This window comes from Phaethon aethereus (assembly GCF_964289735.1).
Source record: "Phaethon aethereus genome assembly, chromosome: 15".
In the NCBI taxonomy this organism is placed as follows: Eukaryota; Metazoa; Chordata; class Aves; order Phaethontiformes; family Phaethontidae; genus Phaethon; species Phaethon aethereus.
The window spans coordinates 10,924,376-10,950,375 of NC_138591.1; the positions used below are offsets into that span (position 1 = coordinate 10,924,376).

The 26,000-nt window shown below is 37.1% G+C and overlaps 1 protein-coding gene across 1 annotated transcript; it reads right to left on the bottom strand.

The window, feature by feature from the left end:
* Positions 1–754: 754 nt before the first annotated feature.
* Positions 755–26,000, bottom strand: GSPT1 (G1 to S phase transition 1; the record flags this gene model as incomplete). Its single annotated transcript, XM_082006587.1, has 15 exons — positions 755–807; positions 1,512–1,680; positions 2,048–2,137; positions 2,596–2,769; positions 4,503–4,583; positions 4,916–5,009; positions 5,764–5,904; positions 7,342–7,496; positions 7,868–8,048; positions 10,348–10,425; positions 11,932–11,965; positions 13,076–13,303; positions 14,071–14,112; positions 14,521–14,568; positions 25,700–26,000. The coding sequence occupies 15 exons, from the start codon at positions 25,998–26,000 to the stop codon at positions 755–757; spliced, it is 1,869 nt and encodes a 622-aa protein (XP_081862713.1).

The window sequence follows — 26,000 nt, forward strand, 5'->3', positions numbered from 1 at the left end:
AGTAATGATGTTAAGTCAACCTAAATTTGCTGAAGATATTAACAAATGTAAAGCTAATGAAGGTGCCACATTTGCATGAATGTTTTTTAATTTTAAGAATGCATTCAAAGGGAAGGAGCAAACCTAATTATTTTAATACAAACTCAGTTGAGTGCCCAATTGCCTCATTTAAAACTGTGTGTGTAGGGAGGCTGAGGAGTTTAGAAAAGTCCAAGTAACCAAATATCTAGGTTACTGGAAAGTTAAAAAGCTAATGCAACTGCGTTACATCCAGATAAAAAACATTATTCAAAAGCAATTCAAATACCGAAAAAGATTTCAAATTGAATAGTTTATTAACATGGTAGTTGTCTTTGTAACATGTGCACACACACTCGCACACTCTGAATGATCTGCCTGAAAAAAAAGAGGTCTTAATATATACGCTGGGGGAAATTAAACATTAAAAATCTTTTAGATTTTCATAATTATAGGCAATTATGTCCACATCACTTACAAAGCTATTGCCGAATCTTTCCAAGGAAGCAGAATTTGGGAGAAAAAAAAAATTCTTTTTGGGAAAATTCAACAGTGGCATAGCAGAGCTCTCAATATGAGAAAGCTGACATAATGTGGACCTTTGCTGTGAAATTTGTCTTTGCAAAATATGGGGAGAAGTTTATCAATGGGCAGAAAATAAGAAGGCGGTGTGAAGTAGGCTTTTGCAGAGTCGATTTTCCTCACAGTATTGTGCGGGGGTCATTGAGAAAAATGTTTAGTCCTTCTCTGGAACCAGTTTCAGAACTTTTCCAATTGCAATGGTCTTACCTAAACCAAGGAGACAAACAGCAGAGTTACACATATTGTGAAAAGAAGTCTCTAAAACACATGATAACTTTCCCCAAAAAGGCTCTCCAGAGTATTAGAAATAATGCAGACAATTGTATTGTAGAATGAAAGCACCAGTGTATTTTAAAAGCACAATAAAATCTTAAAAATAGTAAAAATGCTATTCTCACAGTAAAGAATACAACATGGATTGTGGAAAGCGTGCTCTATATTCATCTAGGGAGAGGGCAAAACAGAATCATTCTACCTGATCTGTTTACTCCTTTTAAAGATAACTTATTTTAAATATGCCCCACAAATCTACGAATTTTACCAGGGTGAACACAAGTTAAAGCCAAACATACAACCTCCCTTATCTTTTCCAACTTTAAATAGAGAAACTATGATATTCATATTGTTGGTGGACATTCGAGGATGCATTAAGAAAACAGACCTGTTAATTTTTCAAATTCAACCTTTTGTTTCATAGTTTACATTTCTGTACATTATTCCTCAAATATAAAACACACTTTTTGTTACTAGCAAGAACTCTTTGAGTTTGCTTAGATTTACTTTTCCATTGTTACCCAGACAGTGATTTCCAGTAGATACCAGCATTTTAATACCTCATTGCCATGCATGGTCTCCTATTTCAAGTAACTGTGTTTTTTCAGCAGTTAAAACTGTTGATCAAGTGGTCTTACCCTCATCTCTTAAGGTAAAGCGACCCATCTGAGGGAAATCTTTGAATGTCTCAAGGCAGATAGTTCCTGCTGTCCTTAAACGGGCAATGCATACTTGATCTTGTTTCACAAAACGTGGCCGTGTCTTACTTTTTTCTCCTGTTTTTTTGTCTACCAAGCAGATTAAGGCCTGTATGAGGGGGGGGGAAAAAAAAAAAAAATCTGAGTGCTGAAATAAGGGTGGTTTTGTTCATAAAGAAAAAATAAAAGTGGTCTAAGAAAGAAAATACTTAGCAATAAAAAAAACCACCAAAACAAAAAAACCCCAACCTTCTAACCTTCATTTACTGCAGAGTCAATTGTCACTCACCACACTTTTCAGAAGGCTTATGCTAAGTTACAGCCATTTTTGGTTGTGTTACAGTACTGACCAAGGATTCCATTCAAGGCTGCAGCTTTGTTGCACTAGTTGCCCTACAGATGCATGTCATGACAGAACTCCTCACCCAAAGAAGTGGGTTGTTTATATTCACATCACAACTTAAAAGGACACTTACTGTTATTTCAACTTCTTCAATACAGGTGTGGATGTGCAGCACAGCATTATAACCTGGGCAGATAATGGATTTGTGCTCAATTATCACTATCTGCAAAACAATTAAAAGTAAGTGCATTTTTCCTCATTTTGGTTATAAAAGAGCAGGGAATAACCACATACAGAACTATATTAAAATGTATAGTTGAACAATACACACAACAAACTTTTGTGAAAGAAACAAAATTTATAAATGATTAAGCTGTTTATAATATGAAAGTATAAAATTTAAGAATTGGTCTGACAAGATCTTGCTTTCATGATTATAGGTGTCTAAAACTTCATTAAGAAGTTACATTTGAAACAAATGACATTTTAAAAACTCAAATTATGTCAGCGTGTTTTTTATATATATATATATATAAAATTGTCAATTTAGTGATATGATAGTGAATAATAAATCTGAACTGAAACTTGGAACTACTGAAGTTTAGATTTCGTGAAAACACAAGAAAAATATTTTAATGCTTTTCAGCCATCTATTCAGCAATTAAATGCTAGTTATTCTACCTGGGCATCAAACGTGCGTCCAGAATGACACAGGTTGTTGGGATCACAGAGAATAAATCCTGGAAGGATCTCTTCCTCTTCAATTCCCTTCAGTCTGATCTTTAGATTTTCACCTGGGGCTACTGAATCAGTTTCTACATCATCAGAAAGGATTCCAAGAACCTCCACATTGTGCTTAAAGAAAGCAAAAATGCAGTTTTCTATTGTGCAAATTTCTATTTCTGGTACAAAATTTTAATACAACAGGATTTCAATAAATAATTTAATTACAGTTTCAATTCGTTATATTAAGCTCTGCAAGCTTCAGAACATTTAAAATATTTGAATGATGAGTTATTAATATCTAAAATAGTATAATCAAATATATTTTAATATAATTCTATAGTATATATGCAGTGGAAAGCAAATTTCAAAAATATCCACTATTTCTCAAAGTGAAATGAATTTAAAACTTATATAAAGAGATGAGAGATACAATGGATGCATATTATCTAAGACGAATGCAACAGCCATATTATTGTGTAGACTCATTACATTCAAAATAACAGTCTGAATATAAATGCAATCCTCGGAATTCTAGAATCCCAAAATTCTACAAGATTTCCTGGAGAAGATGATAAAATACAAATGTATGTTAATGACGCTCTCCAAGCAGACACCAAAATGTATTTCCTAACATTCCTATATGTTGAAAACTCTTCTGATTCTTGTATCTTTACACAGTACTAGATATCAACAGAAAATAAATATTGGAAAGGCAGAGAAGGTAAAAGGAAGGAGTAGTTTCAGAAAGAGGTCTATTGTTCTGACTTCCTGATGTTTTAGTTCAACCCTCATTAGCTGCCAAATTATTACTAAAAACTTATCAAAAGCACTGGCTATTTACTGAATACAAATTCTGTAGCTGTTTAGTTGAAGCCATTTACAGCTTATGAATTTCTCCTAATCAACCCCAAAATAACATGGGTGTCAGATGTGTGTGAAGCAGTGTTATAAAAAGCCACTGTCTGTTAAATTACCTTAAAAGCTGAAAAGCATATCAAACTGTCTAAGTTTAGTTTCAACTTTCAGCATCTCTTGAGAAAGGTGACATGGAAGTCAATCTAATTAACATATTTTGATTAGGAAATACTTTCAATAAGCTGTAGATTTATTATACATTTGAGTTTAGAGACATTTCCTAGCAAAATTACCTCAGCTTACAGAATTGGAAAAAGTATGTCAGCTTAAATCAAGATGACACGATTAGGTAAGAACAAAATTTCCAAACCTCTCTTCTAAGAAACCAATGGAAACAAACACCATCATTAGTTGAGTACACTATTGACGTCCACTGCCTCTTCCCAACTATGTTTTCACATCCTTCGTTTTCCTATTTTCACATTCTTCAGGGCAGCACAATGATTCCAAATAGTGATCTTACATTATGGAACAGCCACCTACCTGCACAAACAACCTATTCTTAACTAAAGCCAACTTTAGGTCTTTCATTGGAACACACTATGTACTGTTTGCATTCTTCAATTTTTTTCCTATTTCCCTTTGGAGAAGGGAAAAGAGAAAAAAAAGGGGGGGGAGGGGAGAGAGAAGGAAAGTTTTGCGCAATATTAACCCATGGTAAGAAAAAGGTTTTGTGGGCCAACTGTACAAATGCAAAGTAAAACACAGTTCAAATAAGCTATAATGATTTGTAGCCCAGCAATTGAGTTTACTAAGGAGAGAAAACCAGTGTTCTGAATGCTAAGGAAGTAAAGTACCTCTGGAAACACCACCCATGCAAAACATGAAAGCCTAGTTGTGTTCAACTGAGCAACAAAACATTTTCTGATTTAAAGTAATGAATATTTTTAAGCATCAAGCTCTTTTGTAGGCTAGTAACATTTTTTAATATCTAAACATTACCATACCTTGTTTGGCATCATCACAAGCTGTTGTCCTTTGCAAATAGAGCCTGACTCCAGCTTCCCAAGGACCACAGTGCCCATATCCTTCACAAGAAGAAATTATTACAGAAAAATTGAAAACATTTTTCTGAAGATTCTGCTCTATTTACGTATGATTACTTAACCCTATTAAGTTATTTAGCACTGCTATACTTAATGTTTTGGAAACTGTTCTCATGAAAAATTACAGATTTCAAAGTCTCATATAATGCCAAAATTATTTACTTCCCCTCCCTACCTCCATTCTACAGTTGGAAATGTAGACATATTAAAGGGAAAAAAAAAAGATACCCTCTAAAAATACATTAAATTGTCCATTTTACTGTTTTCTGAAAACAGTCCATTTATATTTCAAATCCTATTATTTTAATTTGTACCTTATATTTATCCACAATTGGCAGCCTGATTGGTCCATCAACTGAACGGTTGAAGTTTGGCAAATTATCCAGGTATGGAATAAATGGTAATCCACTAAAAGAGCAGAAGGTATTTGTTTCAATTTCATAAGCACCCTTGTATTTAAAAATTACTCAGAATGGATAAATGCAGTCCAACAAAAGGAATTATGTTCATTCTGTCGTCAATAAAAAGTGACCTCTAAGACAGTTAAATCTACCAGTAACATCCCACCATTAGTGTCCACTTTACCCTAGCTAACGTGTTAATACCCAGGAAGTACATGTAACTTTTAAGTTACATTACAGGCATATTTTACACAAATTAATTATTCCTTTGAGAATTTTGCTAGATATGTAACATGTTTTGGAAATACAAGCCCATAAGCTAGGTCCAAACATGATTTTCATTAATATGTTTTAACTGCCATGAACAATATTGGAAAACATGACATCTAGCGAGAGACATGGCTTGTCACTAATTATAATACAGCTTCAAGCAAAACTGTCCACATCAAACAATTACTCATTCTAGCAACATGTCAGCTGCAGCATCACTGGAAAATTCAAGGGCTAGTATGGCACTCAAACTGACAAAGCCAAAGAATACTGCAAATACTACTAACTGCTAACTTTAATCTTCTGCAGTTAGCAAATGCTTTTATTGGGCTCATTGCATGGCTGTGTTCTTGTTGCCCTGACTGTATTTCCTCAAGCACTTTAGAACACAGCTACAATATACCATACTATACTTCTTCCTAGCTTCACTGTAGCATTTACTTCTATTGAAATAAAGCAAATATCCAAGTTGTTCAATTTAAAATACATACATATACCAAGGACAGAATTCTGACTGTTCTTTAAGGTTTGCTCCAGTCAGTCCCGAGCAGGGCATGAAATGAATATCCTTTTTGGGATTGAAGCCAACTTTCTTCAAAAATGGAACCAGTTTCTCTTTACATTCCTCATATCTATTAAAATGATAAGGAGATCAAGATAAGTTTCAGTTATTCCAGCATGACATAATACCGTGCTTTAAAAAAAACCCAACAAAACCCAGAGATGTTTAATTTTCATCAGTTAAGTTATTCTGTAAGCGGCATGCAAACCTAATAAAGCTTAATGGCCTATTTGCATCTTCTCCCCAATCTTCCAGCACAACTCTGTATTGTCTATTCCCCCTCATTTCTCTGCTCCATAAAGCAGTTTTCTCCATATACCTCAATTACTGGGCTGAGTAGGCAGCAGCATATGCTGTATCTGCTCATAAGCAAGAGATCCAGGCGAAGACAGCAGAACAGACCAAGCAGACAACTACTGAGGTCAGCTGCAGGCTTTCACTTCAGTGGTGGCTTGGTCTCCTCCAATCTCCTACATAATTTCCTAAGACTGCATAATATTTACTTCTGTTAAAGTTCTTCCCCTCAGTCAGTTTCAGCTGGATTCTATGTCAGAAGGCTGGGGCAGGACGAAGACAGCGCAATTGGGCATGCCTTATTCTCTTAGTAAACTAGGCTGATGGTGTAAGGTTGCATAGCCCCTCATAGCTTTCCAAAAAAACCTTCATGATTCTTGACAGCACAGCAAGTTCTCTGACAACTCTTCTTACTACACTGTAGAAGAAAACTGTATCTCATTATTACACAAGTATCTCTGGGGAAGGACTAAGTTACACTTTTTAGCACCCAGCTTAAAGGGGTGAGAAGAAAGATGTGACAGAAGCCATAAAAAGACCTAAGTTTTGACACTTATGAAAATTAGAACCCTTTAGTAACATTTGAGCATTAGGGCAGAAAAGAATAACTTAATCCTTTTTATGTGTTATTTAAATATTACATATTGACTTGCTAGATATTTTTACCTGGCCTGTATTATTGCAAGATTCCCTCCCTCCCCGCTTCTCAGCCTGTAATCATGAACTACTTTAATATATTATCTGCTTATTCAATTCAGCTTATCATAAAAGAACAACTCCAAATAATACAAGGTGGACACATAAGGTGAACAGGATAATGAGTTCTCATCAAGTCTAAGCTAGGAGTTTAGCAGAAATGGGGCCAAGCAATGAAGAATCTTGCAAACTAAACTACTGAAAACAGAGTGTCTTCCTTTTAGGTTCAGTATAAGTTTCCAAGTCAACAATTAAACTATGTTAGAATGCATGGAATTGCTAGATATGGCTGCATGGATCCAAAAAGTTGAAAGTGAATGTTTTAAAGTAGTGTAGAACTTCAAGCTTAGTTGAGAGGCACTGTACTAGGCACTATGCTTCTGTTTTTCCTGCAATTTTGATAACCTCTGTATTTAGTCCACCATTCTTGCAACAGAAATGGGATACAAAAAATTACTTAGGAATTACTTTATTTCAGTATCTTTTAATGAAGATTTTTAAAAAATATTGAACTCACCTTTCATTACTCCAGTTTACAGTTGGATCATCCATTTTATTAATAAGAACTATTAAATGTTTTACACCTGCTGTTTTTGCTAACATAGCGTGTTCTCTTGTTTGTCCACCTTTCTCAAATCCAGTTTCAAACTCTCCTTTTCTTGCAGAAATAACCTAATTAAAAATAAACATTTTAATAAAACTTCTACAACTCTCTCACCTGAAGAATTGAAAATGGGTAATAATGCCTTATTGAAAAATAACTTCGGGTAGTCAAAACTGGTAGAAGCTTTCAAAATGCACTGGTATGCCCTCAACATTACCCATTAGTTTCTGCACTGACACATATAAAAATCACATGACACCTGTGGACAGTTTTATGAAGCTGTTAAGTTACTCCAAAAACCACTCAACTTGGTAGACTTAAGATTTGTAAATTTTGCCCACTGTAACTAACCAAAAGAGTAAACAAGCAAACACAAAATAAAATTCAAAAGCTTAATTCCACAATATATCCAAAATAAAAGAATCTGATTTGTCCTTACCAGCACAGCAAGATCAGCTTGAGAAGCCCCACCAATCATATTTGGAACAAAGCTCTTATGTCCAGGAGCATCTAGAATAGTGAAGTGTTTCTTCTCAGTTTCAAAATAAGCACGACCCACTTCTACTGTTTTACCTTTGTCTCGTTCTTCTTGGTTTGTGTCTAAGGCCCACGAAAGGTACCTAAAAGAAACCAACCCAAATATTCTATTTTTGTATTGAATTTTACTAAATTTATGTATGATGATTTGTATTTTTATTCTGCTCAACTATTCTAACCACCTCAGCATTACTGAACTTAAGCACTTCCAAGGCCAATAGTGACTTTTTACTGAATGTTTTGTGTATATATAGTGAGCTGTAGTGCCCAGTGCTAGCTCTCCCTCACATACCTAGAAGAATGCAATTCTAAAAAACAATTTTCAATTACTATGTTCTCCAGGTGTGACGTAACCTCAAATACTTTAAGCTTTGCCTCAGTTTGAAAAACACCTCTGGATCAAATACAAAACAATTCCTCTTTCTCAGCATAATTAACTAAAAAATTAGTTCTGATTTGCACATATTCATGTTATGAGAACTACTATTACTAGTCCTCATTTATTTGCACATATTAAAGAGAAGTTGGCTATGAAATAGACATCATCTTTATTCACCCTATCTTTGATACTTTGATCGTATCAACTGTTGTCCCCTCCTAATTATATTTTATCCCATTGGCCATTGACAAACAAGTTAGATTTAAGTTAGACAGATGAACCAAAATTTCAAAAAAAGATTGTTTAGCTCCTTCAGGTGTTGGTGAATAGAAAGAAGAAGAAAAATGAATACTCTCACTAAGGAGAAGAAAAGTAGTAATAACTAAATTGAACTGGCTTAACATACCAATATTTTTCACCATTAACAGCAGCTTATAAAGATCTTTAGCTTGTCTTCTGCATTGACTGGATAATGTCTGAAGAGACACTGCTAACTCAGCTGACCAGTGATCAGGGAGAGAGTGTCAGGGACTATTAATCACAAAGATGTCCTTTCCAGCTCAAGAGGTTCCTGAGTCAGAGAAAGCACTAAACATTGAGAATTATGGATATATAACCACAGTCTTCCCCAAGCAGTAGCTATTTGTCACTGATCGAGGTCTAGGTAGCATGCTAGATGGCTTTTGGTTTGTACCAGTACGAGTGCTCCTCTATGTTGTAATCTTCACCATGGCCTGTGTTTCTGGAAGATTTCAGACAAGCCAAAGGTCAGGTTTTACTCAGCTAACAACAGTCAAGCAGGAATGCGTGGTAGCTGGATGGGAAGTCCTTTTTGCACATAGGGTTTTTTAGGGAAAGATGCATTTCTGACACAAATGTTAACTCTGCACTACAGTATAGAATCTTCTGAATCACAAAGTAAAACTGCTCAAGTTTCAAGACAACATATGAAGCAAGCTAACAAGATCTTTGCTAATGACACAGAGGTATATCATACTTTCTCTTGTATATCATGACATATTTTAAAGAATAAAAATAGCACTGAAGGAGGCATTTCCTACAACTCCGTCTAAAAGAGGAGGGGGAACAGGAAATCTGTTTTTCAAGCTGTCCAGGTTTTTCAGGAAGGTCCTGAAATATTTATTACTATGGTCAACTCCCAGCAGGGGCTGATGCTTGCTTGATAAGAAGAACGTATGTCACCCTTTCTATCCCCCCTCTCTCACACATAAAACAATTAGTTTAGGTCAATGTCCACCCCTTGAGTGCTCCGATCCTGCTCTACCCCTAAGGAAGTCTTTAGCTGCTTCTTTTCCAGAGCCCTTTGAACCCCTGCTTTCCTCCACTGCAGCCAAAAATGGAAAGCTTCCAAAAGGAAAATCAGTTTTTTAGAAGTTGTTTGAAGGAGAAACTAAGCTGCTATGTGATGCATACACACACACACACACACACAAAAACCCAAAACCCAAGCAAACAAAAGACAACAACAAAACCCAAAACAAACAACAGGCCCACAAAAAAATCCACACATGACAACAGCATTGCCTTGCCTGGAGGAAACTTAAGAACAGCAGACCCTATCTTTATTCATATAAAAATGAGATACAAGGTGACAAGCCAAAACTATGCACTCACTTTCTCCTGATGTCTGCCAAACTGACAGCTTTAATCTCCACTCCTTAGATAGCTCTCTGCTGTGTACCGGTGAAAGACATACAGATAAAATGACCCCAAGAGCTGCCTGAGAAAAGTGTCCGCCTTGTATTCCCTTCTACCAACTAGGTTTACTAAAGCATTGGAGCAGCAAAACCTGTTCCTATGCGAATCGCACTGTTTTGTATAGTTCTAGTTAAAGAAGTACTGGAGGAAAACAAGAGATTCCCCCCGCTCCAAGACCCATTCCAGCAGGAAGCCAGTGCTACAGGCAGAGACTAAAAAGCAGCTTCCCATTTTCATCACAGTGCAAAGAGAAAAGCACACTATTATCTTCCGTAAGTTCATACCATGTTTCTCTGTTTTTTTCTTTAGCTTCTCTTTCATATTTTTCAAGTGTTCTTTTGTCAACCATTCCTGTCAAATACCTAAGGGGGGGGAAAAAAGTTCAATTTTATATAAGCAGAAACATAGTTCCAAATAGCTAAATACGTATACAATCCCTTTCACATTATTTTGAAAAACTGGAACAGCCTGTCGTGAGCAGAAGTGGAATTTTTTCTCCACAAAAAGTACACCAGTACCACTTTAGCAGAATTATGAGGAATGTCCTTTTAAAGCCTAATTGTAATATGTTCTGCAGAGGGAAATTTTGAAAAAGAACTACATCTGTTAAGTTCATTTCTGAGACTAATCCAATATCTGAAAATTAAGTAAAAATTGTGATAGGAGAATTTTTCACACACACACCAGCCTCCCCCCATTTCTGAAATGTAAAGAAAAATATTTCCTTCTTTTTAGATAGAACAAGGAAACCAGTATTTTAAGAGAGATCTTTCAGTTCTGAAAAGCAGCGAGTAGCATACAGTTTTATTATATTAAAACTTTCATATTTTTCCCTCAGATTTTTCTACCTAATCTTCTAGTAACAATAATCTACTTAGTTTATAAGGAAAATTAATGATAATAGTAAAAAAAAAAAGGGTTAATGACAAAGTTGGTACAAGCACCTTCCAACAAAGGGATATTCTGCAAAAATGGAAGATTACAAAAACCTTTAGGAACATAACACATTGATAGGATCGTTAAGAATAGGCATCTCCTTGTACAAGGAAAACACTCAGACACATCAGATAATAAAATGCTAATTTGCTCTAGTATGAACTACAAGGTTAAATGTAGCATGACAATTCCAACATTCCAGTTTGGTCAAAACAAAACAAGATGAAAATGCCAAGACAAAGACCTCCCACTTTTGCTGAGAATATTATTTTAAAATCATAGAAATACTTAGCATCAGCAGGATTGCATTTATTTCTTCATGTACTACTTTCCATCTCTCTCTCTTTTTTTTTTTTTACACAAACTGTAAGACCTAGCTGCATTTATTTACTTTTGTCTCAAAAATATTGCAGTCTCTAGATACTGTTTCTAAACGAGACTTAAAAGATTAACTATTATAATTTCACATTTTGAAATAAAATTAAGCCTGACATTGTTAGCACCAGGGAATAAGTATATTCACATTTTTTGTCTTGCCTGGAGCATGACATTTTTAAGTCTTCACAAAAAGGACAAAGTTTAACAAAGGGAGTTGTTGAAGGCAGTTTCAAAATAGTATTTTAAAATCACAAAGAAAAACAGTCATGTTCCAAGAAAGGGATTCAGTTTTCTTAGTTTAGTAATGTATGCTTTTGCATAGTTGTTTCCATCAACTAAGTGAAACTCCCATAGCGATAAGATTAGATCTGCTGGAATTAAGAAATTCCAAAGAGAGTAAGTAACTAAATTAACAGAGAGTAACATTTTATTAGGTAAATATTAATTTAGGCTGATTAAAGCCATGAAGATAATGTTACTCATTTTACTTAATGTATTTTTAATTCACAAGAAAGATCAGCAAATCTAAAAATTTTATTTAAGAGTTTCCTTACATTATTTGTCCTCCAATAGTTGACTTGCCAGCATCTAAAAAAAACAAAAAACCCCACATAAAATTAAGTCATTCACAATTTAAAAGAAAACCCTAGAAAAAGATAAGAGTTATAAACAGTCATTGAATTTATTCCCAAAGATATATTATTTTTAATTTAATTTTTATACATACAAATATATATTATATACTATATATTTTATATTTTTAGTCTAAGATTTTTGAAACATATCTCAGCTTCCCTTGTTTCCATAATAATTCACTGTTAATTCAATTACACTGAATTTTGAGAATTGTTTTCATACATATAAACTTGGCATTATCCATAACAAAAAAATCCTCAAAAAGCAGTGATCCAGAAAAAGTGTGGGTTAAGTGTGGGAAGCTCTTGCAAAAGCCCTTTCTCAACTTCCTTTCTCCCTTGTATCTCACTTTCGTAAGCTGCTCTCAAATACTGGGATGTACCTCTGCCCACTGCCTCTTTACTTTGTGTGACTCCATTCTGAATTTACCTGAGGACTAAGTTACAGTACTTTTAAGGTGATAAGGGATTATATAAACAAAAATATAGAATTCACTGTAAGACTCATGATTCAATAATTCTCCTGTACTTTTGACACCACTTAAGATTTTTCTGAAGCTTGCTGAAACTATTCAATTGGGTCATTTTGCTATAAATGCTGCTTTTAACCCTGGATTATGTTCATCTATTGTTTATAGCTCTATAATTGTGGATATTTTGAATAATAGCTTTCAAATGTAATGACAATTAATAAGAACCCTCCAAAAATATTTAAAACATGCAGAAAAGGAGCACTGCTTTCTGCTTTTGTTCTCTGCATCATAAACACATATATGTCACCTGAGCACTCAATAGAGCAGATACTTGAGAAATCAGGAATACAGACACTGTTGTGTCCAACAGAACACAGGCACTCTATCCTTGGCACTCTACCCCTCAAAGACCTCCTTTAAAGTTTTTGAATTTTTCCAGAGCAGCTTCATTAGAGTCAATGCTCCTATTAACCTCAATACATGGTGAATACATACATCCCTACAAAGAGCAGGATTAATTTCTAGTCCTCCGAATTCTAGGTAATACACAACACAAAGATCCAATTACTTCACATTCACTTACAACTTACCTACGTGCCCGATGAATACTACATTTACATGCTCTTTTTTAGGAGCACCTGGTGGTGCCACAACAGATTTCGGTTTTGGCATTTCCTCCTCCTCCTCCATCATTTCCTGAGCGCTTTCTTCAGAAGGCCCTGCATCCTCTGCAGGACCACCTCCTAGCTCTGCTTCACTTGTTTCTTCTTTGTGGTCCCATGACTCTTCCGGGGACATTTCTGTCTCTCCATTTTCCACTAAAAATTTACCAGTTAGATATATTCAAATAGATAATGAAACTAAAAGCAACACTATGGAGAAAAGCCCCTGCTCCAAAGTTGCAATCAAAAGACTTCACCTATCCAGTCTGTGAATGTCTTCCTATATAAAAATGGGCAACTCCTGCTTGTTTCCAAAATGATTATTACTGGGAGCTTTCAAACTAGTTTGTGTGCTCACATTAGAAAACTATGATTCACATGGATTAAAATACTTCTGTTTTAACATTTTTTTTACATTTTAACAATTTTACAAGGTAAAAAATACGAAGATCCACTCAGACTATCATGCTGGTCTGAATCCTCACACAGACACACACTACCATATGTTTAGAAAGAAAATGACAGGGATAATGGTTTAAGTTCTCTCAAAAGCCATACAAATACAAGGAGAAAGATACAGTTGCCAAGTTCTGATTGCTCATATTACTGACCACTTTAACGGTTTTTGTTAATAACCATTTCACACATATTAGCGGGACTATTTTGTAATATGAAATTATTTTTTAATAAAGTACTGGTGCTTTTTCAGTACCCAAGTAATCCAATTGCACCTGTCAATGCATACTAGCATTCGATTACCTCTTTCCTAACCTAACTATAAAAACAGAACGAAAATTAGCAAGGGCCAAAAATGCAAAGACTCAAAAAAGTATTTTTCAATTTTCCTTGCAATGATTCAGCAAAAGCACTGTAGTAGTATTTTATAGTACTATCGTAGTGAAATGGAACAATTCTCATCTTACCAACAGATTCTGAAATTTCCATGTTAACAGCAGCATTTGAACCTAGGGAAAAGAAAAAAAGGAATCATTAAGGACACACATTTACTATGATAGTATCAAGAACAAAGAAAAATGGAGTGACTAAATTAATAAAAGGATAATTCAGATGTTTGGACACTTGCCAATGCTATTTAATATACAGATTCAATTTTTAAAATTCTGCTTAATGCAAGCTTTATGACCTTCAATAAAGCACTTGGTCTTTATGTGCCTTGCTTCACTGGCTATAAAATTGTAAATAACCAGAGATAACCACACTGCCTTACAATAGTAGTAAGAGGATAAAGAGGATGAAGATTGGAAAAGGTTCATAGAGATTTTTAAAAAGGAGACTTTTTGCAATCTTTTTTTTTTTTTAAATCATGTTTACTGCAGCTGCATTGAATACCATCAGAACACAAAAACAACTACCTTCACAAGAGGCTGTTTGCTCCTCTGGAGAAGTCTCTACAGGTGCGCCTGCAGAGAAAAAAGTTTTAACTTTTAAAATACACTGATGTAATCAATTTCCACAGTTAGGCATAAAAGACCACCTCCCAGCTTTATTGCAAGAAGTGTATTTAAGAAAAAACACTTCACCCTCGCCTCCAAAAACACTACTAAATATAGCCCCCAAGCAGAAATACTTCTAAAGAACACTGCCTAAAAGTTGTGAAACTAATACACCAGTTCCAAAAACAGTTCTTTTTTTTTTCCCCCACATGGAAAGATACACTTAAAGCAAGTTTTAAAGGGAGCAATTTTTCTAGACATGGTATTTTGCCTGCCCACCCCTTTTGGGCATGCTGGCTATTTTAAGTGTCAGTATCTAACTGGTGTTTAAATACATCAAACCAGTTTTATTGTATCCAAAGAAACAGGGGTGTGTGGTGTTAACAATTCTACAGAAAAGTTCTGCCAGCTTCAGCTTATAGGTGTACCTACAATGCTACTGCAACTCAATTTCACGTAAGCATTGAGTAGAAAATTGAAACAAGTTGTTGAGAATAAATTCTTAAGATCTTCTGTAGTTAATAGGGTCAAGAGATGATAAACTCAGTCATACACCAGGTAAGTTTGCCAGTCCTCTTGAACACCATACATAGTCACATTACTTAGAGGGCAATCTAAGTAGTCATGTGCATATCAAAGCCACAAGTATGTTTTTTGGATAGATCGCTCAACCTTCTCATGCACTAAACCATGCCACTAAACTATATGCTGAGGTATAACTAATTATTAAACCTATGAAGAGTGATACATTCCAATTAACGATTTCACCACTTGATGTTTCGGGACATTATTCCACATGATCAAGAGGCCTTCTGTAATTATCCCTAAAACCTAACCTATTTAGTTTTCTCTTGGTGTAAATTCAACTTCGTAATTCTTTGAAACAAGTTCACCATCTTATTTTTTCCAGCCACATACCAAATTCATAGTCTATTTAGCTGTACTCCATTCATTACAAAAACACAGATGTCACAGCGTTGCTTGCTCTATATGCATGATAGGACCTAAAGATGACACAAATCCCCTCAAAAGAACAAACACATACTGAGAGGGACCTGATTCTAAGCCTCTTTGCTTTCGCGCTGTTTGCGTATTTGCTGTAGACTTCTACAAACTGGAGCAGTGCCGCAAAAGCTGGACGAGGGCCAGAGGACCAAGCTTGCAGGCAGGGTGAATGTGGGTCACAGCACAACACCCAGTGACCAGCAGCAGACAGTGGAGGGGGCACAGCAACACGGAAGAGGAACTGTTCCCTACACTCCTGTGTTATATCATCTATGATCTGCACTCCAGGGTCCCAAAAACCACAGGAACAAAACTTTAAGAGAATGATATAATACAGTAAGTAAAAGCATAAGAATAGAATACCTTAAGATTCTTTTAAGAAATGACTCCCATTTGAGAGCCAGAAAAGACTCAAATCAGCCCATTCATGAGTGCGGTAAGCAGGTGGCACAGAATCAAGGTATGAACCTAAAGCCTCCGTTTTGTAATGTGTCAGAAGCTTGTTGGCTATTTCACACATACTATGGTTGGGATGCATAAATATTTTCATTACAAGATCATTTCAACAAACTTTTGATCTCACTCCTGCAGTCTGTCCATCATGAAAAATGTATTAAATTACAGTATTTATGCACTTGCCTTGAAACAGAAACTCTACAAGTGGTTGAAGAGTTATTTAATTCCTTAGAAATACACTGTCAGTCAACAGCATTCATAACAAATTCAGTTTTTACTTTCTGGTCTGTAATCCAGCAGACATACAGAGAGGAAAAAGAAGTTTCTTCACAAATAACAAAGCGGAGGTAGGGAATTGTTAACCTAAAAAGGTCCATCTGTTAAATTTTGTACAGGTCTAGCACACAAGAGAATAAGACAGTTTGTATATAGATCCTGAACAGTACTAATACCACAGAAGTAAAGGGCAACAGATACTCAGTTATGACCACAGCCACCTATTAAATTTTGGTCACTTTGGTACATGAGTGGCAGACATGCTTTGAAAGAGGACACTGAATTACACGAAACATACACTGTTCCTTCAAAGCAGAAAAGGAATACAAACCACTCTCTAAAAAAGTTAATTGTAAAGAAAGCAAGTAAATAAAGAATCTTGATTTCAAAAAGAACAGGCTCTAAGTGATAAAAATATACACTCCTCAGTAATTGTTTACTTCCGATAAGCAATTTCAGGTTACGTCAGGTTAATTCAGGCACTGATACACTCCAAACAAATATAGAAAACTCTGACTTTAAAGGGTCAGATTTTTCATTTGCTCTGTGTGGAAATGAACAGATTGCCTGAAGTATGCCTTTAAGACATAGCTAGAAAATTCATAGAAAAGAAGATAGATTCATAGAAAAGAAGGATGCATCCTACCGTTGGGTTGCTGCATTTTGTTCTTTGTCATCTCTTCTCTCGTGTCAGCCCTAGCACATGTATAACTATTGAAGCTCCACAAAGGCAGCTGGTCTGACCAAAAACTGAACTAGCAAAGAACCTACCAGCTTTTGGGTGGATCAGCACTCTGAAGCAACAAACATATCAGCTGAATCGACGAGCACAACTAGTGCCATGGCAGAGAGGACAGAAAGGCAATCTCAGTAATTCAAGGAGAAACACTTCACCTTTAAGCATCGGTTCTAAAACACCTAAGAAATCTTTGGATCATGTAAAAAGGAGATGACAATTCTGAATCTAGTTGAGACAGGCTTACTACTTACGACTTAATACTGGATTAGGACATGAGAAGAAGTCCAAACTCCACACTGTCCCTGTGGCAAAATGTTTGGACAAATCCAGTGAACTGAACTAATCTTGCTTATTTTGCCCATGAGATAAAGACAATCATTGTAACAAAATACCTTTAAAGATGAGGGAAACTGAGAAAGGTTCCAAGTAGTCCTTCTAACTTATTCTGATCTCTCCAAAACATTGAAGTAGATGCACAAAGTTTTTCGTTTTGTGTTTTCTGGAAGTCGGGGAAGTAACTAACAATATTTACAGTTAACATAGTTTACTGCTATTGTAAAAACATCACATACAGCAAATCAAACAGAAATCAGAAGAATCTGTAACATCTCAAGTTCAGCTTGAAAATTCTAGATCCTCATCTGTGAAAATCATTCAGACAGGAATCTTGTTACATGAGAAGGATTAAAAATGTAGTTTGCATGAAATCTGGTTTTAAAGTCAGAACATGTTTAAATGACACCAAATCTTTAAGAAATTATTCAAATTCTTGGATTCACACACGATAAACAACAATTAGATTTTACATAGCATCCTCCTCGTAAGTCAAGAACTGTTGTTGCAACCTTATTCACTTTATTACACGAGATGAGTGATTTATCATTAGTCCTCTTGAACATCAGAGCCCTAGGACATTTTTTGGAGTATCTTTGTTGTCAACACCAAAGGCAAAAATGGATACACATGCTGCATTGATCTACTGGTAGGCCAAATACATTAGCTAATTCAGAGTCTTGTCTGAATAAGGTGATTTTTTAATATAAAATTCACTGAAGAAGTATGCATGCTCCCAATAAGAGTCCAAAATTGTACAGCTTTTAAAACACGGTGATTGGTCTCTTTGGAATACAGCTAATGTTCTAAAGACATACTGCAAGAATCCACTCTGCCTATTTAATTCACACAGCATTCTACTACAGCTGATGGGTTTGTTGTGTGTTACATCAAGTTTTGTACTTGCATGTGTTTTTGTTGTACGATAATCAAAGCAGCACAGGTAGAAGGAATTGAAAGTTACCACTCAACCTCTGAAAATATTGTTGTGAAACAGTACAAGACAAACTTCACAGTGTTAACAGTTTAGAATGCTTGTACAGAAACAATAGAAAACTGCTTTATAATTAAATTTGTATTAGGATGAAATAAGATTTTCATATATAGAACAGGTATGGCTGGTAAACTGGGAATCAATATTAGAAGAACTGCAGTTAAAATACAGTAAAGTCAAACCCAAGAGGTAAGCAGTAATGACAACCTCCACGTTTACATGAACTGCAGTATTTACCAGATGCCCAGAATAAGCTGAGACATGTCTCCACACAAGCAGATACTGTTCAGTGATTAACTGGTAACTCCTCAGAAGCAGGTACCTGAGCCACAATGCAAATGCCTTCACAGAATTGATGAGCGGCCATGAGTTGTTGCTATGCATGGCAGCACTCACAGCTCCCGCCCTGCTCTGCTGCTGGAGTGCTAAGAACCTAGACAGTACTGGTACCTGACAACTGAGGTAGACTATGGGGCTAATGAAACTGTTTGCACAAGAGGGCATAGACAAAGATTAAAAAGAAAAAAAGGCAAATTCAGTTTGAAAGAAGTGTCTTATCTACAAAACTTAGATGGTCTGTATAGTGAGTTTGTTGTTGCTCCTCCAATACAGGCATCGAGTTCCTTCACAGGAATTGCTGGAAGGCTGAAGAGTGAAAAAATGTATGACAGTCACCTTAGGATTCCCATGACCTTTTTGTGTGTATTACCTGAATACCCAAGTTCAGTACATATTTACACAATAGTCATACGTAATTCATGAAAATGTTAGGACTATAAACAGATGTGTACCCCCTTGCCCTTTTTCTGAAACAGAAGCATAGAAGAAATTACACCAGAGTAAAAAAATAAAGGTCTGAGTCAAACACACAGAGCATGAGAACCAGAATAAAAAAAAAAACACAACCCAAGAGATTCTTGGTTAACAAAAAAACACAAAAAATTATTTTAAGCACAAATAAGTGCTAGAGCTAAACAAAGTATTTCATAGTCAATATTTTAAAATATACAGAAAGAAAAGGTTTTCAGGAGTTCACTGTAACTAAGGCAGTTGTTTTGAAAATTAACTTAAACCCAAAATCATTTTCTTCTCATCTCTGCCCTGCTTCACAGCGTATGCCCTAGCTTCACCAGTGGACACAAAGAGGTATGGTCAGTTTTTAAAATGCACCAACGTAGGAGCAGCTTTAAAGTTTTAACATGACTTTGTAAAATTCACAAAAAATTAGCACTTGCTTTGTAGTCATAGGATTTTACTACATGTTAGCTTAGTAAAAGACCCACCTTTTTCCTCCCCCAGTGAGGACACACCTTAAGTTTATCTTATCTAAAACCGACATGCTTCTTCACAACTAAGTCTGAGAAAGCTTAAGGGGATTTTCAGGGAATATAACGAAAAACCCTCTTCCTTAAGGCCAAGTATTTGTGCTCACTTGATAACTTGATTTCCTGACTATCTGTCTCAAAATATCAAGCTATGTATTAGAACAGTAAGGAGGAACAGTAAGTGGAACAGTAAGTTCCACTCTCTAACAAAGATCTCTCATAAGCCAGTAGGAATAGAAATAAAAACCCAAACCTAAGCACCCCATGAATTTTTTAGCAGGTTAAGCTCAGAGTCTCAGAATTTACACATAAGAGTAAAATTTACACATAAATTTGCAGACTGTTCTAGAGAACATGTTTTTAATATTGCATCACCTGTCCTAAACTAACTTTTGTACTGAAATTCAATCGCTGTCATTTTCATATAGACCTTTTCAAAACACAGCCATAAATTTCACTGATTAAATTTTGACTGCCCTATTTTCTCATAATTAAAAAAAACAAAGTAAAGACGCCTTTCTTTCTTGGCTTCATACAATCAGCTGCTTCTCCTGCTTGCATCTCTCATCACAAAACAGGAGAGAAACCCCAAAATTCTGGAAGTAGAATTGTAAAACCAGATTGCTAATAGAATCCAAGAATTATCTCTAACTATTTTTGTGTTCATTTTGATAGAACAATAAAGTTTTCGGATAACACCATGCTTTCAAATATGTTAAACCAGTTGCCCAAACCAGGGCGCTAAACACATGGTCAGCGGACTCCAGGACAGTTCATCTAGTCCACAGCCGGCTCCCAGCGATCTGTCTTTTAGTGTGTGATGAATTATTCTAACAGGAGCAACACAATCCTGGCTACCTTCCTGGGGATAGTTCAGATGTAGACAAAGGACATCTGTGTAATATATTGGCATCTTGACTGCATCACACAGGTATATTATATCTGATCATCTGGCAAGTCAGTGCCAGGACATACACTGCATTTCTCTGCACTGATAAAAGAGATTGTATGGCTCATCTGTCTAAAGAAGCTGATACAGAAGAACACTACTCTAGATAGTCCAGTGATGACTCAAATCAAGATTTTTTTGATAATAAAAATTTATACCATATACTGGCATTCACAATACAATGCTGATTTGCTGTCATGTAAGCAGTTCAAGTTTACAGTGACAAAGTAGCATTACCAACACACTACTTGTGAGGAAATCATCAACATATAGCTATTCAAATGTTGACATGAGTAAACCATGTAATCCTTTAATATGATAGCTTCTTGAGTGGTGGACTATTAGCGTTAGACAAACAAGACTTTCATAGCAAGTTCACATGCAAAGTGAAGTTTCTGGAGGACTGAATTACTGAAGAGTCTTAAAATACAGTCTACAGAGAATGGTGTAAAAGAAGAGATGATCAGTTTTGGGGAACACGATGATATAGATAACTCATCATCCTACTCTGGAAATTATAGGCTTCAGAACAGAAGCAGAAGTCATTGAACCTCCTTATTTTGTCTCTGATTGGTGGCAGGAGGCAGAGGGGAATATATGGGTGTCCCAGCTAGCTACAAGGTCAAGAAAAAAGAAGGCAGGGAAAACCAGAAAGATAGCTGTTATAACCATTTATTTACAACATTTGAAGGCTGAGGATGTCCAGTTGCTTGAACGTAACTATATCAAAAGTGACTACTGCAGGCAAGTGAGGATATTTAGGGGGTAAAGCAATCTAAAGGGCACTGAATCTTAAGCCAGATGTTTGCTCGGCTCAAGACTGTAGGTGTGATTTGTCTAAACTATAGTCATTAAGAAATATGTTCAGAAATTTACTTGAATTGGTCAACAGAGCTACTAAATGAAGCAGTAGCACAAATACCACCAAAAGGATAAATGCTATCTTTCCTTACACTAGCTGCTATGTGTCACACATTTTTTGTTCTTGTTACTTTTGTACTAATAACACTTTTTTCTTACCCCAACCACTGTATAGTTCAAATCATTGAACAATTCAGGTTGGAAGGGACTCCAGGAAGTTACCTAGTTCAGTCTAAAGTCAACAGTGACTACTTAAAAATGACTTCTAAAAAGAAAAACCAACATAAAATATAGTAAAGCCCAGACAAGGAAGCTGTGATCCATTTTACCAAGAATCCTGTGAATATTCAAGAACTATGACAAAAATTGAACCACAAGAATGCAGGTTAACACTGCATTTTCAGAAATGAAAATTTTCACTGCTTTCATACCTGAGATTCAAGCAAAATGTAGATAGTAGAAAAAAACTTATTAATCCGGGGAGGATAGGGGAGGTTTTAACCTGTTCCCTTACACCTCCAAACCATGCCTTGATATAGAAACAAACAAAAAGCCACCCAAATGCAATTACATCTTATACACACTTATGAAATTAATAAACCTAGTACAAAAATAAGTCATAGATGCTACAAAACAGAGAAGCTGCAAGGTACAGTTGTGATTAAGAGGGTTTAGAGGCCCTAACAGAGTCTACTATCATTTTATTGACTATCACACCTTGCCTTAGTTTAGCTGAGTTTGCTAGTCCAGTAACTGCTATCTACAGTAAGTTTTCCTAGAAGCACAACTTGTTAATGACATACTAAACATACTCACTGGAAGGACCTGTGGTACAGCAATGGCTGTTGCAGCCAGGAAAATCAAGAAGTCTCTATTTCACATTTCCAACAGAATCCAACAAAGAGAGATTTTATGCAAACGAGTTTCACTTGGATAAAATTTGATACAACATTTGGAACATACTGGTTTTAGTCTGTTCCTTAGGTTCAAAAATTAAAACAATATATGCTTTTTGCATATAATCAAATGATAATTTAATTCCAAACTAATTCTATAACTATCTGCAAGCAAAAATTATATTAGTGGTAAACATTGGTCAGATATTCTCCCTGATACACAATTTGCAATCAAAAGAAAGCATACATAAACCAGAATTTTTAAGGTAAGCCACTTTGAATGCAGGTCTGAAAAGTTTCCCAATTTTAGAAAGTTAACATCTTGTTCTCTAAATGACTTCTGTGAGCATTATTTCAGTGCTCTAAATATAAGTGACAGGAATTTTATACAAATTACTAAAAACATGAAGTTAGTGTGCATAAAAGGAAATACTATTACACGCTACAACCACACAATGGAGATCAGTTCTGTGGAATTTTTCTATATGCCATGCTGCTACTACACATTCATCTTGACCTACAACATCCTTTGAATTACAAAGAAATTATGACTGGAAGAAAACCTCACCAAGAGGAAGTTTTAGTAACACTTTTGTTCTTGGAACTTAACTTTAGGCCACTTAAGTCCTCAAATTGACACTCATTCTTCCCAAGAATCAAGATTAATTTAGATTCTTCCCAGTACAAACTACTATTTGTACCGACCTCAACACAGATGATAAAGAGAAATATTTTTTCCTTACAATGTAATGAAGAATGAGTGCCACGGAATAGCTAATTCCCTATGGGAGCAAAAGCAAACTGGGTTGCTGAAAAGTAACCTATTCAGCACCATTGGCTAATCACATGCTGTTCTGACTTATTTCCAGAGCAAGCTCCACCTAGTTCTTCTAGCCAGGAAAGTAGCTGTCACCTTCTACAAACATCTGCAGGGGCAAGACTGCCAATCATCTTCTGTAACTGAGTACATCAGACCTGGAAAAGTATAGTATTCCAGTTAAGAAAGGAACTGTTTGAGTGGTTGTTTTTTTTTTAACTGCAGATTTTTGTCTGCTTAATATTAGGGACATCCAAGTTAATTACAGAAACTCAAAATTCTAAACTTAAACTCAAAATTCTAAAATCTTAAAGAAGATATAAAAGCAAGGTGAATTCAAAACAGGTAGATTATAGCAGGAAATGTACTCAGCAACTAAGACGGAAAGAAAAGCTATCCTGATCACTCCAGATGACCAGGAAGCTTTCAGTAAAGTCATCTCTTTAAAGACAAAGCTCATCACAGGCCTCAGAAGCAGCAAAAGAGTGGAGAAAAGGAAAGCACAAAGAAATAAATATGATGAGCAGGTGAGGAATGTAGTTTAAATCCTACGGAAAAAAAAATTAAATATAGGAAGCCTTAAAAGAAACCTTACAAAAGTAGTCAGGGAGAAAACCCAAAGTTATTCTAACAACATTCAAAACCCCAAGAAAGTTTTCAGTCACAGTATCGATTACATAGTTAAAAAAAGACTTCGATTCAGGTTGCAATGGCTGAAAAACACACCAGAATGAATTTTGAAGATTATTCAAAGATGCATCACATGTTCAGCACAGCCTCAAGCTATCTACTCTACCTTTACACCCATGAACCTTACCAAATACATTTATTCTAAACAGAATCCAAGAGTCTGACCATGGCTTCTTGGAAGTATATTTTAATGCACTTACATATTGCCTGCCTGCATAGCACGTGACCTACAATTTCTGATAAAAATCAGGAGTGCTGAATAGCTGTAGAGAACACATAATCAACATTGCTCTAACACAAAAAACAGCTTAATATTCTGTTCAAAAATTTTAAAGCTTCATATATGAAAGTTACAAACTTTAGCTGTTAACATCTGGTAAGTTTAGATACTAGAGAGGGCAAGACTAATTCATATATTAAATCAGAACACAATAAATAATAAGCCACAATCAAAAGGAAATTGTGACAAATGTAACATGTAACTTTAGTGGAATTAAATTACTAGAATCATGATCTGAAATACTAGCTTGCTTCATATTGTACTAACAGGGTTACAGAAAATTATAGAAAAAAAGGGAAGGTGTTAAACTATCATACTCAATCAGGTCTCAACTGCAGGAGTGATGTTAAAATACTATCGCAAAGTTGACTAGCACATCTTATGTTTGGAAGGGCCTTCAGTTTGCATCTGGAAATTAAAAAGCTGCTTTCCTTTAATTTCCCATACTCAAAGCAAATCTAGTATAAACATTGGTTGCGTACACAAAGATCCTTTGAAATTAAAAGCAGGGTAAATTTCAAGTTGTTCCATTGACTGAGGCCAGCTGGACAAACCTCCCTTCCCTACTAATCATTTATCAGCATTATATTAGAACTACTTGATGTAATCTTCAAAAATACATTTAAGAGACATCAGAACCACCAGCGGCTGAAGCAGTGCTGTTCTCCCCAGCAACAGTAAGTTTATTACCACTAAATCTTCGACAACTTCTCTAGTCCTTTAGGAAAAAGGGAGATACGTGGTTTCCTCTCGTCATGGGCGACCCTTTGCAAGTAAAGGTACCAGGGGAACGTACACGGGATCCACGTACCGCCAGGCCACAGCAGTTACCGCTGCTCCTTGAGCACAATACCTGTACCGCGGCTCGGCCTCCCGCAGCACACCCCGCAGAGTCCCCGCCACCCCAGCTGTACCACAGCGGCCTGCAGACCCCCTCCCAAGGCCCCCACAAACTCTCGGGCTGCATCAGACGCCGCAACCAGCTCCTCTACAGTGCCCCACGGCCCCTCCGCCCAGACCCTAATGCCTTACGCCCCTTCCTCCAAGCCTCTATCCCGCGCAAGGCTCCCCCTCGGCGGTACGCCCGTCTGCGCCTGCCCTCGCCCCTCGCTGACGAGACTGTCCTGCAATTAAAGCCCAGGGCCCCGACCCCCAGGCCGGGTCGCCTCTCCGCACCCCCGCACCCCCAGCGCTGCCGCCCCCCAGACGCCCCGCCCGCAACCCGTCAGCCTGACCCAGCCGGTCCGGGGCTTGCCGGCCGGCTCCCAGCCCAGCTCAGCCCCCTCGCCCGGCGCCGGCGGCCCTCCGCGACGCGCTCCAGTCCCGCGCGGTCCTTCCCCTCCTCCCCCGCTGGGGCCCAACAGCCCTCACCCCGGGCCCCTCCGCTGCACGGCCCCGCGCCCTTCCAACATGGCCCCCATCCCTCCGCCCTCAGCGCCCACCCGCCGGCGCAGCTCCGTCCCGGCGCGGCAGTTACCGTGGGGCGGCGGCGGCGGCAGGCCGGGCGGGGGCGAGGGTGGCGGCAGGCCGGGCGCCGGGCCCCCCCTCAGGAAGGACGGCACGAACTCGGCGGCGTGGACGTTGGGCACGAAGGGCTTGGCGTTGACGTTCAGCTGCCGGCTGAAGGCCGCCCCGAGCAGCTCCTGCTGGGCCTCGGCCTCCGCGGCCGGCGGGGCGGACCCCGAGCCAGCGCCGCTGCCCGGCTCGATGTCCGCCTGATCCCAGCAGTCGGGAGCCGAGTCGCTGCTGCTCCCGCTGCCGCTCCCGTTCGCCTCCAT